At 35.6% G+C, this 17,846-nt stretch overlaps 3 protein-coding genes and 1 non-coding gene across 4 annotated transcripts; all 4 read right to left on the minus strand.

Annotated features, from left to right (window-relative positions):
* Nucleotides 1-342: 342 nt before the first annotated feature.
* On the minus strand, nucleotides 343-5,948 carry LOC110704954 (DEAD-box ATP-dependent RNA helicase 56). The gene is made up of 12 exons (XM_021882766.1): nucleotides 5,829-5,948; nucleotides 5,571-5,692; nucleotides 4,977-5,077; nucleotides 4,367-4,539; nucleotides 4,022-4,253; nucleotides 3,777-3,895; nucleotides 3,127-3,183; nucleotides 2,862-3,046; nucleotides 2,114-2,258; nucleotides 1,935-2,018; nucleotides 1,232-1,295; nucleotides 343-721 (listed from the first exon to the last, which is right to left on the minus strand). The coding sequence occupies exons 2-12, from the start codon at nucleotides 5,684-5,686 to the stop codon at nucleotides 711-713; spliced, it is 1,287 nt and encodes a 428-aa protein (XP_021738458.1). The 5' UTR covers nucleotides 5,687-5,692; nucleotides 5,829-5,948; the 3' UTR covers nucleotides 343-710.
* Nucleotides 5,949-7,289: 1,341 nt separating this feature from the next.
* Nucleotides 7,290-10,277, minus strand: LOC110704965 (probable carboxylesterase 17). The gene has a single exon (XM_021882776.1). The coding sequence runs from the start codon at nucleotides 9,822-9,824 to the stop codon at nucleotides 8,880-8,882; it is 945 nt and encodes a 314-aa protein (XP_021738468.1). The 5' UTR covers nucleotides 9,825-10,277; the 3' UTR covers nucleotides 7,290-8,879.
* TRNAR-CCU lies at nucleotides 10,222-10,294 on the minus strand. The gene has a single exon. It is a non-coding gene; the product is annotated as a tRNA-Arg (tRNA).
* A 102-nt stretch (nucleotides 10,295-10,396) lies between these two features.
* LOC110704974 (SPX domain-containing protein 1-like) lies at nucleotides 10,397-16,561 on the minus strand. The gene is made up of 3 exons (XM_021882787.1): nucleotides 15,838-16,561; nucleotides 11,822-11,948; nucleotides 10,397-11,141 (listed from the first exon to the last, which is right to left on the minus strand). Exons 1-3 carry the CDS (start codon nucleotides 16,126-16,128, stop codon nucleotides 10,696-10,698), a joined length of 864 nt encoding a protein of 287 aa, XP_021738479.1. The 5' UTR covers nucleotides 16,129-16,561; the 3' UTR covers nucleotides 10,397-10,695.
* Between the last annotated feature and the right edge of the window lie 1,285 nt (nucleotides 16,562-17,846).

Raw genomic sequence — 17,846 nt, forward strand, 5'->3', positions numbered from 1 at the left:
ATTAGAGGGAAGAATTGCTAAACTTACAACAGGCGTGACAGAGCCTTAAATCGTTGACTTCAGGGAGTCGTTTTATCCTTAGGGTCCACGGCAATATAGTTGCATATGCTAGATGTGGTTATATTAACAGAAACTCGCGTATCAGGTGTTAGTGCTATAGGTATGGTAATTTTCACTAATTATGTAATTTCATATATCATGCTAAGTGTAGTACATAACAAATTTATGTCATGTAACCAAGTCGTGGACTCGAGGCGAAGGAGAAACAAATTTCATATATCCCCATTTTAGCATCATACACATTTCAGATGGGCCAAAAAATCAATTATCATGCTATATAACTGAATCTAAAACAGAAACAACTAAATAATCAGGCCCCCTATTAAAGGATAAAAAGGGCCACAAAAATCCCTGCTCATATCCACAGAAGTCAGTAGACAAACCTGCTAGCAAAATCCTATGTAGCAATAAAAAGTAATAATCCTTGATAAGTTGAGCATAGGAAAACTACAAATGGAAGTATTTAGCATCACTACGACAAAAACATAACTAGTACAATGAAATCTGACTGCCAGAATTACACACACTGCTGAACTACGCAGCTCACAGAGCAAATTTCTAAGCCACGGTCAGATTTCTACTTCTATCATCAGCCTTCTCCAAACATGCCTAGTGTTCCACAATGTGATCAAACAATGTAGCGCGTTCATTTATGAGGGCACTGCATCATAGGAAGAAAAAAAATCAGCATACAATATTAACTACAAATAAATATGAAAAGCTCATCTTTGCACACAACTTGTTTTATACAGCAACATGAATGGATTTTACAGTACTTTGATGTCGATAGAAATATTGTGAAACCACATGATTAAACAAGTGTTGGGGAACAAAAGATATTCTCCTGGAAAGTGAATAACCAAAGGGGTAACATATAAATGCCAAAAGAAAAAGAAAATTCAAGCAAAGATGGAAAGGAGTGAAGAAATAAAAAGATACATACACCGTAGTACTTCAAGACTCAGAAATATAAAGTACATGAACCAGATTATATACATACACAAACAATCTTAAAAATAAAAACACATCAAAAGACAAATTCATCAGAATCAACCTACAAGTACATATTTTACAATCATATAACGAGAGAGAACACAAAAATTGTACACCAGAGATGCAAACCATAAACAAACTTTCTATACAACGATGATAAGCAAAAAATAGAACATACTGTATGTCGAAGTGTCGATCTGCTCTGGAAGTTCTTTAATATCGACTTCAAACCTCTCTTGTACCTGTAAGGTTAAAAGAGAAAAAAAGATGGATTTTAAACCTTTAAACAAAGTTTACCACAACAAAACATTCAGAAGCAATAACAACTTCATTTTATCACATTACAACAACAAAGCCATAGTTCCAAAATAATATGGGGTCGGCTACCATAAATAGTCGTAAGGAACCATCTGAGAAGAAAATGTTAAAACAGTTGACAATAAGAATTTTTTTTTAAAAAAAAAAGTGTACTAAAAAAACACACAAATAAAATTTAAGAGTTTTAAAGGTATACAAAGAATAAAATTAAAGAGACTTTTAAAAGAGTTCCAAGATTAAATTTCAAGAGTTTTTCAAGAGTGGGAGAAAAAACAAAGGTTTGAGAAAACTTTAGCAAAGGAAATCAATAAAATTAATACAGCACGACTCAGTAAAATAGTACAAAGTAAATACTAAAACAAATTAAACAAATGCGTTCTTTGATCACATTACATTAACTAAAATAATACTAATCAACTCATCAGTAAAATAATTACTTCAAGTAGTATGAAAAATATTATAGAGATAGGATATAACATATTCATACATTCAACTATCCAAGACGCCAACAAAAAAATGCAAAGCCAGTAAATCAAATAAAAGAAAACAGCTGAATACCATACCTGATTCAATACATCAGAGTCAGAAGCAGATGCCACAAACGTAATTGCAAGTCCCTTAGTTCCGAACCTCCCAGCTCGGCCAACCTGCAGATAGTTAATATAAACAAAACACATGTAATCAGCAGGCAAAAGAGAATAGATTGATGGTGTTGAATAAAGATGAAAAGAAATTTTCATACCCGATGCAGATATGTGTCTGCTGAATCTGGCATGTCATAATTAATAACAATGTTCACTCTTTCAATGTCAATTCCTCTGCCGACTAAATCTGTAGCAACAAGTATTCTTTGTTTGCCATCCTTAAATCCCTTGTAACGAGCCAATCTACAAACATTCCAATTGAGAATAAGACATTAAGCGCAAGAAAAATTTATTGATAACCTTGACTACAAAATTCTACCAAAAAATTGAATGTCGTATGTTACAGAATTATAAAGGTATAAAAACTATAAATTGAAAAGGACATGAACCATATTAGAAGAGTGTAAACAAAAACTCAGTTGCAAGTTGCAACACATTAATTTCATATAACATTATATTTGCAGCTTACTTGCTTGCTTTCTTGGAATAGCCTTACTGAATGGTAAACAAAAATCCTAACAAACACTAACATGATGCAACAGCAAAAACCAGCAAAAATCCCTACTTCAATTAATTGTGCAGGAAGATGATCTGTATTTCAACTAACCAGATGACTTCTATACATGTCTGTATTAATAGAACAAAGATAGCATTGTTCTAAAGCTATCTTACACCACAAAGAAGTCCAGCAGCAAAACATACTGTCATACTTCAATGGAATATGCACAATCCCAAGCAAATATATGTAGTTCCAATTGATAACATTTGAGGGTTAAAAATCACAGCAGCAAGAATACTACAAAATAAGCTTTTCAAGACATTAAGAACAAAGAAAGAAGCAAAAACCTTTCTTCCTGGGACATGCCAGAATGGATGCAGATCGAAGGAAAGTTGCACTCCACAAGAAGTTTGTTCAACTCAGCAGCCCTACTGACACTCTTGACAAAAATGACAACTTGATTGAAATCCAGAGCATCCAACAGGTCGTTCAGCTTGCGATTCTTCTCCAACTCGGACAATTTGATGTAGTGCTACAATGCAAATATAAAAAATGAGTAAAGATGAAAACATCCAGTCACTCCAAAAAATAATCATGAGTTGATTTACACACCTGTACAAGACCATGAAGGGTCAATTTGGCTTCGTCATCCACATATATTTCCATCGGCTGAAAGGAAGAAATGTCACAGTAAAGAATATTAGGGGCATCTCCAATCGAAAGGAATCCATATCAAATGAAGATGGTTGAAGATCCCTCTCAGATCCACAGATGTCTCCTTGAAGATACTTGATATCACAGAGCTAGCACAAGATTGCTTTACAGCCAATTACTAACCCATCTTGGATCACATCATCTATAAACTAGGATTCTTCTCCAAGGATGACAATAGTACAGAATACCCTTAAGCCCAGACCACAACTACTCTCTAACATATACACTCACATGACCACCAAGTAACAGTCAAAACTTAAAGACACCCAAGCCCTTAGAACAACATAAGACCGGACAAAAAGAAACTGAACTGATGGAAAATAGTCGAACCAAGTCACAGTGAACCTCCCAATAAAGCCTACACTACGCTCACCCTAGCCTACCCCCAAAGGTCCAAGTATCTTGTTTACTGAAAAGACGAGAAGTGCATCAAAGAGAGAGGGAGCATTTTAGACCATAACATCTATAAACCTAGGTAGATATCTTCTGCAGAAAGCTTGGAAAATGGAAGACTTCAAATTCAATAAGAACTGGCCACGAGACATTACATCTTGCATAAATTTCTTGCAAACAGGTCGGATTGCCTTGCTTAGAGTTGCAGAAAACATCATCACTTGCTTGTCATGGGGTGTCATTTTAAAGATCTCCTGCACATCTCTCCTCATGTCTGCATGAAAGAAAGAAAAAAAGAGAGAAGGACCAAACCCTTAGTAAAAAAAAATTACGACATCACAACATAAATGAAACCTGGGAAAGCAGGAAATGCAAGAACGAAAATGCATAAGAAGCATACCAAGGGACTCGAGCATCTTGTCACACTCATCAAGAATAAAGTGTCTGACATTCTTTAGTGACAGATCTTTGTCTCTGGCCAATGCAAGGATCCTTCCAGGAGTACCCACCACAATGTGAGGGCATTCATTCTTGAGCAGATCCTTGTGAATTTTTATGTTGACACCTCCATAGAAAACAGCAACCTTAATACCAGGTAAATATGTGCTGAACCTCTCGAACTCGTGACATATCTACAGCAATTACATTAAAGAGTCTGTGTCAGCTAACTTTAATTACTAGCTTTCAAATGAAAATTGCCAAATTAATTTAATAATTATAGAAAAAAGCTCAGGAAAATAAATACCTGATATGCCAATTCTCTAGTGTGACAAAGAACAAGTGCAGCAACTTGTCCAGCCACAGGATCAATCTGTTGCAGGGTTGAGAGAACAAAGACAGCGGTCTTCCCCATACCAGATTTGGCTTGGCAGATGACATCCATACCCAAAATAGCTTGAGGAATACATTCGTGTTGCACTGAGGAAATACCAAAAAATTGGTGCGAGGGAACCCGCAGTGAGTAAAATATGACCTCCTGGTCCTTGTAATTGAAATGTTTACCAGACCATTTAACATCTCCAAGTTGAGTGAATAAGTGAATTACCTGGAAAAGCATAACAGAAATTTAGAACTATCCCCAACATGAGCTAAAGACAAGTAAAATCAGAATGTAACAATCATATAGTTGAGTCTATATAAGTTGGCCAAAAATAATACTTCATAAGCATTTAGTAACAACCATCCAATATAGAGGAATACAATGAACAAAATTCCACTGGAGATAATCAGCATATAGAAGGCAAGGTTATTAAATACACATCCAACGATATTCATAACAATAAAAGAATAATTGGCCACGACCAGAGCTACAACAAAACAACAGCATATTATCGGTGCAAAGACATAGCACTTGCCTTCGGATGGATGCTCAAAACCAGAGTCGACAATTGCGCGCAGCAGCTCTGGCTTCAGCAAGAAGTCTCTGAATCCTGAACTGTAGATTCCAATGTAACCCCTATGATAGAACACAAATCATTCGATCAGCAAAACAACTCCACTTTTCAAATAAAACTCCTAAAAACCTTGACCAATAAAATTTGACATACATATTTACAGAGCATATTGAATATAAATCCACAAATACATAGATATAAATATAATTTAGAATTCAACCAAAGTAAACTATTAAACCAAATTGAAATACGTTATCACCCTAATAAGTTTTCTCTATCATAATTAAACCGTCATAACTTCAACAGTATCAATCCATACATCACTATCAAAAGGACTTAATTTACATTACGCAAGATATACAACCCCAAAATTAAAAGAATTAATCAACAAATTCAATTAATTTCATAAGATCTGCGACAAAATTCAAATTTCTATGCTTTATAAACCCTAATTTAACAAAATACACATTTCGATTGAACAAATAAATCAAAAACTACAAAAATAATAATAGAAAATTACATCGATAAAACAGGAGTTCATAAAAAATATCGTACTTTTTAGCGGCTTCGCCGTTAGCTTTGGTGACAGCGGGATCTGGAACCTTCTCTTCTTCCTCGTCGTAATCAAGAAGCTCCTCTTCATAAGCATCATTTTCTTTGGTTTCTCCCATAGTAATCTAAACACAAACAAATTCAAATTCAAATCAAATTAGGGTTGTCAAAATCAAATCAAATCAAACAATGATTAAACAAGATCAAACCCAGCAGCAAAAGAAATTACAAAATTAATTGAGAAAAATCGAAGAAAAATACCTTCGGTAGTAGAAATTAAGAACTAGGGTTAGGGTTTATTCGAACGTCTGCAAAGGAAAAGGTTAGACGAAAAAGGGAAGATCGAGGAGAGAGAAATTAAGAGAGGAGGGGATAACAGGGATTATATGGGAGAAAAAATTGGGGGGATTTTTTTTTTGGACGGTTTTATCCTTGTTGGTTGTGAGTAATTGTAGGAACTGCCATTTGAGGCGGCAAGATAATCGTAGGGATAAAAGTTGGACAGAGGAAATAAATCAACGGCTAAGATTTTATTTACTTGATTTGAACTCTTATTGGCTCTTGCCTCCAATTATAAATATCCACATTTTTGTAATTTGTGAGTAATTGTCCACGTCAATATCAATCATCCTTTTTTTCTTTTGGATGATCACATTATTTTTTTTGGATTTTTTTTTAAGTTTCAAAATTATTTTTATTTTTTTGTTTTTATTTAAAGGTAATTTTATTTGTAGCTCTTAGGGCTACAAATAAGTTTTAAAATGGAGTATTAAATATTTTTCCTTATTTAATACTACGTATTAGTTTAAAAATGCATCGCAAAATCACGCGTAACTGGTGTAATTAATGAATATATTTCACTAAGGGATCGTTTGGTTCACAAAGGGGAATCAGAATGGAATGTAGAAAGGGAATGGAGGAGAATGGAATGAAACCCTCAAAATTAAACTTGTTTGTTTACAAAAAAAAAAAAAAAGCTAGGGAAGCACACCACCATTGCACCACCACAACACCCGTCCTTCATTTTTTCCACCTTCTCCGCCCACCTCACCGCCCAACCAATAGCCACCCCATCGGTCGCACCTCACCCAGTCCTCCACGAACCCAAATCCAAACCCACGCCACCCCCAAGAACCACCAAGACCGAAACCAAACCACGCAATCCCACAAACCATGACCGAAATCCAAACCCACGTCCGGTGAGGTGCAGCGAAACCACGACCAAAACTTAGCCAAGCAACCCCGCAAACCACATTCGGTGAGGTGCGGCTTTTGGTTCCGGTGGAGGGGAGGGTTTTTTAAGGTTTATACGTGGGTGGGGGAAGGGTTTTCGAGTGGGAGGAGAGGCAGTGAAGGGCGGCGAGGGTTGGGGAAAGGTCGGCGAGCATCCGGCGAGGTACAACGAGTTCCGGCGAGGTGCTACTAGTCCCGGCAAAGTGGTTTAGGGTTAAGGGGTATGTTGGTGGTTTGGGAAAGGAATGGGAAAGGTAGGGGGTGGAGAATGGAATTAGGAGGATTTTGGGTAAACCCAAAAATAAAAAGGGGGAATGAGAATGACAAAAGAGGGAAAACAAACACCAACAAAGGTAATCATTCCCATTCCCTTTCCCCATTACAACGAACCAAACGACCCCTAATAGTTTCTAATATGATAAATATGTAAATCAATTTCCTGTTTTCAAAATGATAAATATGTAAATCAATTATTTGAGTAAGGGCGTGGATTGACTAATAAAAAGTTATCAGAATTCGGCAAAGTAGTGGTTGGAGTAGTGTTTAGTGGTAGGGGTAACTTTTATTAAAAGTTAGAAATATAAGCTCTTGAAGATTAGAGGTACTTGTTGAAAATTTAATCTATGGTTTAAAAAAAAAAAAAAATTATATGTAACAGCTAATCAACTGCTCGTGTTAAGCACGGAGTACCATTTTTCCATTACCCAATTGTTGCATCATTTGTTTTTTTTACGATGTCCAAAACATTGTGAAGGCTTCAACATCTTTTCATGCTAAAAATCATTGTTCAAGCAATGACCTTAACATTTGAATATTCACTTTATTTATTTATTTATTTATTTTTTAACATCAAATCTTTGCATGAAAGAGTTGGATCCTTGGTTTAAAATGTCCTCTCCCCATAAGTGGTCATATTGATTTATCAACAGAAATGGCAACTTGAGGGTTTAACTTTGTGCCTATATTTTTTATTTTTATTTTTGGTGAACACGAGGGGTAAGCCCCAAAAGAAGTACAAAGCCGAACCAAAAGAAAAGCAAACGAAAACAAAACAAACTAAAAAGAAACTAGAAAAAAAGAAAAAGAAAAACAAATCCAAGCTAAGCAAACTAACTGCTTAGCTAGCTTTTATTGAAGCCCAATTTTTCCTTGGGAAAAATCTATCTAATGGGCAACTCAGTACGCTTCCTCTCCCCAGGAACTTGATATGAAACTTGTTTATATCACCCACTCGAGTCATAATGAAACTCGATTGGTCAAGCAGAATCTCTCTCGAAACTTCTCTTGAATCTCTCTCGAAACTTCTCTCGTTTCTCCATCTTCATAACCACCAACAAGTAGTGGACATCTTGAGCCTTCAAATTACCCATTAACCAACAATTAAAATCAGCATCACAGCCCAATTTCCTCCAAATTACCCTTGCTCAGAATATGGTTCATGTTCTCCTCAACCTAACCACATACATAGCAGCGAAACGGTTCCAATCAGTCATGAGTTTATCATTGCACGCAAGCCACGAAAAGAATCTTATCCTTTGCGGATACATCAAATATTAGTCTCACCCATTTGTCCATCCCCCTTGTCACCTATTCTTTTTTATTCAACTATCTTCTCCAATGTTATTTTTTTATTTTTTTATTTATTTTTACAGCTTCTACATTGTTGTTACTTTATAGCACTACCCCTTCTACCGTTCTACGTAAATGTAATGAATTACTCTTTATAACAATTCTAACTTCTATAATAAAGTGTATGTATAAGTGTCAATATCTATAGTAACAGTCAAAGTCTTAAAACGATGCATGTCTTATCTATTACGAGTAATATTATTACCATACAAAATAATAGCTCTTGCAAACAAAGAACTCTTTTTTTTTTCATTACGTGTTCTAGCCATATAAGAGATATAATCACGTAGCTTTTTTTTTTTTTTTTTTTTTTTTTTTTTTTTTTGGACGGACAATAACTACTCCATGTTTCTGAAATGTAAACCTCGTAATATAATTGTTTGAAATTTAGCACTATTAGTTGTAAATAAACTCATCCCTCGTAATATAATTGTAGAATATTTAACACTACTAGTTATTAATAAACTCATCCATTTGTCGTTGAAGCAAATATGTGGATTCCGATTTAGGATGATAAATATGATGTATATGACCTTCATCTTTGGCTTCAATCAACTTCACATCCCTAACCCCTTTTCTTTTAAGATATTCAACATACATCACACCTCTTTCTTTCAGAAAATCAAGTTCCGCCACATAAACCACCACCTTCGGAAATAAACTCCATTCATCATGTTTAAGTCCATCCTTCTCAAAGTTACACCCGAAATAGTCGCGATTTGATCCCTTAGGTATGCTTAAATTCCAAAACATATCATTCATTTGTACTTCTATGCCACTCTCAGCTGCCTTTTCTTGAGGAGTTCTCTCCTCACTACCAAAATAAGGGTGTATTAGTAAGATACCTTTTATATGAATGCTACTTAAGTCATGATCTTCACTTGTCTGAGCTTTTATGGTGATATTATGTGCAATGTTCCCTCCCGCGCTATCCCCTGAGAGAAACACACGTGAAAGGTCAGCTCGTTCAAGCCATGGCTCGGTGTAGCAGCTCTTTACTAGCCACTCAAGAGAGCTACAACCATCGGAGTAGGCTCTAGGCAAACGATTCTCAGGAGCAAGGCGGTAGTCAATAGACAAGACAATTGCTCCTGCTAAAGAAGCTAGGTCTCCTAGAAAAATATGGTAGTTTAGCCATGTTGTTGAGCCAATACAGAATCCACCCCCATGGAAATAAACCACCACAGGAAGCTTAAGAGTCGAAGAGTTTACTGTTGGTGTGTTAGGAAGGAAAATTCTTCCTGTTATAGGTTTGGATGGATCAATGGCTACATCTTTTGACTTGTAAATTTCAGAAGATTCTGGCGAGGCAGAAGTGATGTCAGGAGCAAAACGCTTCACAGTCCCATCGGAAAACACTTGGAGGAAACCTGGTGCTTCGGCAATAAGAGACATTGTAAGATTCAAACAGGGTTGTCCGTTTGTTTCGCTGATGCCTCAAATTATTTATACCCGGAGAATGGATGAGGTAAAGGGTTAGAAATTAAGATGTAGGATGATATTTGGAGAAAGCTTGGTGCTTTGGCAATAAGAGGACAGACATTTGAGTGAAAAATTTTTATATTCTTAGAATGAAATTAGTTGGAGAGTAGATAAGATTTGATAAATCATTCAAAGATAGTCGGAGTGCAATGGAAGGTGAGTGAGAGAACATGATCAATACAGGTAGCAAAGCACAGAAATTGTGACACTGAGTTATATCAGATACAGCAGCATGAATTAGTACGCACAAGAAGAAATTGAGGTAAAGGATATACTAGCAGGGTAATAAGCAGGAGGATAAAAAATTTACCGCGCCAGGTAGGGGTCGAACCTACGACCTTCTGCTTAGGAAACAGACGCTCTATCCACTGAGCTACAGGCGCCGTAATTGATAAAATAGATAAGCTCAATAGATCCATTATCAAGCAGAAGAGAAAACATTAGTCAAACATACACTGTAAATCTGTAATAAAGTAGAAAACGGGTAAAATAATGGTAAAAAGACTGCACAATTACCATCTAACTTTAGATCTTTTTGTACATCACCAACAATTTAACATTAGTTGTTACAAATTAGTCCTGACCAAACCAACAGTGAAATGATCCATACAAGCTGAAAGATCATCCTTCATTCTATCCACGAAGAAGGGTGCTTATACAGTGATCTTACTTACAGCAATGACAGTTTTAAACCAAATCAGAACTACAAAAAAACACAGATATAGGAAAAAGGCCTCATAAATCGGACAGCATGTCAGCCTAAAAGGGATTTTTCTGGCTCACTCTACTTGGCAGCTTGCTCCACAAAAGGGATTTTCTTCCAAGTTTCTTCCTCCAAAGTGCTACTATCCAACGGGGGCAATGAAAATGCATTCACTGTGGAGCTTCCACCTCGGATTTCTTTCAACACTCGTAAGGCTGAGAGAGTAAGCTTCATGTACATATTCTCCATATGCTCAATTTCTGATATCTCTTTATCAGCGGTAAGCAGCCTTTCTTTCTTTGTGCTGCCAGAATTTGACTCAGAAGCTTCACCTGTATTGGCTATTTGGGATGCTTCATGTGCTTCATTTTGTGAGAAAAGGCGATCGAGAGTGGCTTCACATTCTTTCACAAGCTTAGATATGGTGTCGTTTGTGTAGAATGGCTCTTGCAAAACCTTTTGGATGAACGGCAAGCGTATTAGATTACCACTACGCTTGTCATATTTTTTAAGTATCTTCACCAGACCTGCAAAGACATCAATGATAAGCACATCAGAAGTGTTTCAACTGCGAGACAACATAGACAAGATGGATATCCAAAGATTTCTTAGAAATTAATTAACACAAATATGCCTTTGCTGCACTACGTTTACTAGCTCCATCCATCCCAAATCCAGCCTCTCAAAAGAAAGCATGAAAGAGATAAGGGGAAAGGGTAAAAGTTCAGAGTTTACTGTTCAAAGACAGCAAATGAACCATGACAAATTGTTTTGCAACAAAAATACTGTTTTGAAAGTAATTAGAAAGGACCCAAAAATAGGCTTACATGGGCTATTGGCCTAACCCTAAAACCCAAGTCATCAATCAAAGAACAAATGATCTTCAAACCCCATATGGCCGTATCCATGGAACAACATTTCCACATTTAAATTAATTACTTTCTCTTTCACATATTATAACTCAACTTCTGGGTAGCACATGAAATGTCATGAGTCTTAAAACTTATCAGTATTTTATCCACGGCATCAAGTAAGCTAAGCAAAAGACACTTTCAAACTGTATCAAAGAAAAGCAAACATGGAATACAATATTCATGAGCAAAGAGATTTTATATCAAACAGTCAAAGAGTTAAGTGCACTGTATAGTAGTATCAAAGTATTAAAATAACAAAGGATAGAAGGCAGGAAAAAAGACGAATTAAATACCTGTATAGTTAAGTGCACTGTAATTTTCCAACAGAACCATTTCTCCATGAAAATCTACAATTTCCCTACCAACTCTCATTAACTCCTCATTTGAGTGTCTGGCCTCAGCTAACCTGTCTTGCAGCTCCTGAATGAGAAATAGAGAGTAGAGGTTAAATGGATGAAGGGTGGACTATTTATACACTAAAGGATCAAGACCATGCAGATAAATCTTCTAATCTCAAGCAGTCAGTCATAATCAAGGCAAAGGGCCATATTTCTCAACTTTTACAAAGCAGATGGATTTACAGTTGAAACACAAGAACGCTGATAAAAAGAATGAGCATCGGGAACAACAAAGCTTAGCATACCTCAAGACAAATTTTTAAGTACAGCTAATTATAAAATTGATAAATTGATAAGTAGTCTATTATGGCACCTGAAGCTATTAGTTAACATTCAAAGCCTTAATTCAGGACCTCTTTAAAATAACTCGTAAATAAACGAATAATTAACAAAGAGAAAAAGAAATAGAAAAAAGATTGGATTTCCTTCGAATGGGGCGTTTTTCAAAATACCACATTGCCATGCAACGCAGTCCCCTCATTTTGATTTCCGACCAGTGAATACCAAGCATTAGTACCAACCCAGTAAACACCACCAGCAAATTATAATCAGCAAATATCATGATGGGATGCCAACTCTCTGAAGTATTAAGTATCAATTATCTCTCTAATGCAATCATTTGCAAAAACATAGAGAAGGATAAAGGGTGATGTTCTTCCTTAAAGAACTAAAAAATAAAAGCATTTAAAGAGAACTTCAGCTTGTTTCATATACTGGCATAGTTTCAGCCTATCAATGAGCATAAGGCAATATTGATCTCATGATCTGAGAAATAGTTAGAGCTTAACTCTTAATACACCACTAACAAGCATGCTGGAAATCCAAAGTGGAATTTCCCCCTTTTTTATGAGGAGAGAGGAGGGGGGGGGGGGGGAAGGAGGAGATTAGCCAAGAAAATCACTTGGTGCAATACGAAGGCAGCCCCAGATGAGAGTTAAATTATTTGTTGTCTCATTGAAGTGGCAAAAGTGTAGACCAAATTGTAACATTTTGAAAAGGAAAACTGTCAAGAATGACCCTGATTTGACAAAAACTAATCCAATGGCCAGAATTGAATTATATGTCATGGGTAAATTATAGCCTAACTCCTTTGCACTAAAAACTTTCGGAAGTAATCCAAATTTAGAAAATCTGATTTTGACAGCATTATACAAAATCAACAAAATCCTAATTTATAACCGATGGCCTCAATCTAAGCAAGAATTTAAAAAAATAATGTTGCCATATCCAAGCGACGGGTGCCTCAGTAGTTAAGTTTGAACCCTGTGATTAGTAATAGCAAGATTCTTCTTCTTCCCCCTGTTGTTTCAAAACTAAGGAGGTAGGGAGCAACACCTAAAAAGATAATCTTCACCCAACTCTTACCAGAATAGAAAGAAGGAAAAAAAAAAAAAGGAAGTTACATGAACAAAGCAAGCACCGCATAGAATTTGGAGAAAGAAAAAAAAAGATGGAGAGAAGAGGGGCTCTAGTCTCCACAGGGTAAAACAAGCCATAATAACATGTAAGAGACAATAATAACACCGCTCATTAAGCTTGCAGTCATCACCTTCAATACCAACACACTTGCAAAAACCTTCTTTTTTGTTATTATGAGCAATTGAGCATAGGTAAAAGAATACAGGTAACAAACATAGAGTACGGCTTGTCAGAATGACGAATATGCACTGACTAAAAGATTTGAGTCCTTCCCATATAAAAGCTTCATCCAATTTTGCATGATAATTGGTCAAAAGAGATCATCATCTTGTGCATCAACCATGTCATTTCTTGTCAGTTTCTCAAAAATTCCGTACGAGAGACAATGGTTTTTTACATAAGTAGGCCGACGATATCTAAGATACACTAAATGAAATATCTCTGAGGCACAGAAACCTAACTGGTAACTGAGGAAAAGAACAGCTCAGGAAGATAGATACAAGATCCATCTTTTAGGTAAAATCATGTCATCATTGTAACAAGTCATTTGGGTGAGAATCAATAATCTAAGGGCATTTCTTAATATGTTCAATATTTGACAAAGTTCTCCGTGGTGGCAGTGGGAAAACCTTTGGACGATGACAGGACTAACAAGTATACCTTGTAGAGAGAAAAATAGTAAATAGAAGCAATAAGTCTTCAGGTGCCAGGTCAACAGATGCCTTTCATGATTCATATTGCACTTATTATACGTATTCTAAGGAACAATAAAACAAAAGTCACAAGCAGGCCAGGTACCATATCAAATCATTAACAATTCTATAAATTAACGAAAAAATGAGTAGCAGGTTCCGGATTTTATTTCCAGGGGACTTTTTTTTATTGGGGGGGGGGGGTGTCTTGAATCAAGGGTAACACAGAACACACTTAGATATGGATAGATAAGTCATTTTTGAAAGATGAGTTTCCATCATATGTTGGGGGAACAAGGTTAAAAAATGAATCCCATGTTCCAAAAGGCTGCCTTTGCGACATCCTGGAAGGTGCAAAGAAGTAAAAGGCATTTACACAACACATCAGCAGTTATAAAAAGAAGCCTAAGTTGGTACCATTCATGTGGAACAGCCTAACAGGGGAAAATTTTAAAAAATTTATGGCCCTTATCGCGAATTACTAAAGAGAAACATAAACAATACAACTAGCTACCAAGCACTGCAATATTTCATCGCTATTGCAAACTCTATCATGGCATAAACTTGAACTTTCTCCCAAAATATAGATGAATTTCAACCTTAGTCTATCAAACAACACGACATGGGTTTATTATACTTAGCTAAAGTTCTCTACAGCAAACACAAACGATTAATTTGTCTAAATTTTGCAAATGGAAAGATAAACACCGAGAGGATCAAGTCGCTCATATAAAAGATCATACATTACTAGTTACTAGTTAGCAACTTAGCTTCATGGGCTCCTCAAATCACATAACCTTACAAGTTACGAGGACGGTCACCCTTTCCACGAAGACCAAAGGCTTACATTTTTTATTTTAGTTTTTGAAAAAGACTACTTTATCTGGGAATAAAGAACACTCTCCACTCTTTTTCCAGATGTCATTTATGCTCTGAATGTCAACTCAGCCTCATTGCCAAGCCTTAATAATATAAATTTCATCCCACTTGTATTAAGCATCTCAACAAGTTGCTAACATCACCACACTCGCTAACATCCCTTAGATGCTTAAGCATATGTGGGTCTCCACAATGCAGCGACCGATCACGGTGTCATGAGTCGCAATCACTCCGACTCTCAAGCTTTCCAGTAAACTAATGGTTACTAACTCACCACAACACATAAATACTCTCAAATATTAATTTTCAGGATTATTTGTCAAGTGCCTAAACCATTTCAACTCTTCAAGACATCAACCCGACACAGCTGACCACAGTAGCGCTCAATAACATTACTTAGTATTTTAAATATCTTGATTAAGGTAATCAATTATTGATACTACAAATTAATTAAACAATTAAGCCTATTCCTTTTTAGGGAAGAAGATAAAATCAAAGATGAATATTTTAGTTCCCACAATAATTTATACATATAATTTTAGTAATATTCATAATAAACAATTTCTTTAGCACTACTACTACATCTACATGCAGCTGCTACTGCTACTTCATCGCCTTACACCTCAAAAATCAAGCAAATTTCACCTAATTGAATCAAAATCATGCATAATTATAGCCTAAACTTCTCATAATTCACTAGCTCCATCCCAAATCACACAATGAATAAAAAATCCACCGCAAAAAGGAAAAATTGACACTAACAGTCCGGACCCCAGCCCCTTAAGTTGGGACCCCGTTACGAGTTAATCGAAAGTCGAGACCTTTTAAAGTAGACCGGCCATAGTTGGGACGAGTAGTGTCAATGATTCCAAATAACAAATAATTAAACAAATAAAAGACACAAAAATCGAAGAATAATACCTTCCAACGAATAACATACTCCTCTTCCTGCTCAACAACGAAGGAATTAAACTTATCAATTTCAGCCTCTAGAAGGTGGATGAAGTTATTAACCTCCTTAGGAATGGCATCACTTTCTCTCTCTTCGACGCTGATTTTAGGACGCTTACTGGGTTTAGAAGCGTCGTGATCGCCATTAATGGGGTAAATAAGCTTCAATTGTTTCTTGAGATCTTTGTATGATAGGAATTTGTCGCGCCAATCGGGTAGGGTTTGTAGGATTAAGGAGCTTAAGATTTTCCAGAATTTCATAATCGAATCAAGAAATTGGAGGAGAGATAAAGATGATGGAGATGGAATAATTGGATGGAAAGGGAGATGTCAGAATTCAGATTGAGTTTCAGAAAGGATGGTGGAGAGAATATATGAAGAGCATGGTGGTTCATAAGATAGATGTTTATATTTTTTTTTTATTTCTTTTTCTTTTTAAGGATAGTTTGATTTAATTTAATTATAAGATGCGACATGAAAAAAGCACGACATAACATGATTCAGGTAAGAGGTTAAGGATAGATATGACACGTTGCATTAATCTCACATTGATTATGACTGTGGGTTGGGCTTGGACTATCATTTGGAACATAAGGGGCGAGACACGAACATGTGTCATGTATGTAGTTAAGCCTAGGGGCCAGGTACAAAAGTTTATGGATGGATAAGTTGGATTGTTAATACTTGTATAAACTAGATTGGTAATTTGTTATCAACTATTAATGCAACACATGATCAATAAATCAAATTCGGAGCTAGTGACGTCGCATTTGTATAGAGAAGCAAAAAGGGCACAGCACTAAGAGGGGTGAAACAAGGCAACAAGCTAGCATGATCAATTGATCACCACCTAACATCCTTGAAGGACCATTGCCATAACAGTTATATCCTTGGTCGGTGACATTGTTGGAGTGGCGATATCAAGTTCATGTCTATTAGTTTATTATTTTGTATGTGTTTTTTTTTAATACTTTGCCTTTGTGTCGTATATCACTATTTTAAAGCCTAGTTGTTCTTTAAACATTGTAACAAATTATTTATTGATTGTTCCACTAGGACTTTGCAATGAACCTTGATTATTACCCGTACTTAAGAAATCAGATGAGAGATGAGTCTCCATTGCGCAACGATTGTGTGAGATTTGTTAGACTATTCCACGAGATTTGTGGAAATGTTTGTATATAGTAGTTTATTGAATTAACCCTTTATTTTGTCATATTATATTAAGCATGCATAATTCAATTTTTACTGTAGGTTCCATATGAATATATTAATAAATGGACGCCTCCCTTGAAAAAAAAAAATATGGTCTTAAGGAGTAGCAATATATTTATCACACACCATTGAAAAATAAAAATTGTACTTGATTCGTTTTAAACAACCAAATTACTGATTATTTACTTGATTTAATTCGATTTGTATGAGCATTTACTCATTCTAATAGAAATATAAGATTTGTATCTTCGCAAAAGCTAGTTCGAAATATTCACACCTTACAAAATCATACTAAATTCGCATGTTGAACAAATCAAATCACTCAATACTCGATATATACAAATCAAATCGAACTAGAAAACATTCTGAATAAAAGTTCAAATCAAACTGGACAACATCTAAACAAAAAAGTTGTGTTTTATTTTTATGATTTAAAAAACCACAAAAACACTATACGAACAAGGTTTTATGTCACATCTTTTACAATTTACACTACCATCATACGGATCACGAAATGGACCTTAGTCAACCAAGTTAGGGCCTATTCCGATTTACTGAAAACAACTGAATTGAAGTGATTGGGGCTGAACTGAATTGAACTGAATAGAGATGAAATGAATTGTTTATGAGAGAAGGAAATTAGGAATTGAAGTGAACTGAACTGATTGGAGTTGAACTAAACTGAAATTAAGCTGAACAGATGTAATACTCCGTATTTTTATAATATTTTTATACTTATAAATTATTTATTTATTTATTTATTT

This window comes from Chenopodium quinoa, unplaced genomic scaffold (genome assembly GCF_001683475.1).
Source record: "Chenopodium quinoa cultivar QQ74 unplaced genomic scaffold, ASM168347v1, whole genome shotgun sequence".
In the NCBI taxonomy this organism is placed as follows: Eukaryota; Viridiplantae; Streptophyta; class Magnoliopsida; order Caryophyllales; family Amaranthaceae; genus Chenopodium; species Chenopodium quinoa.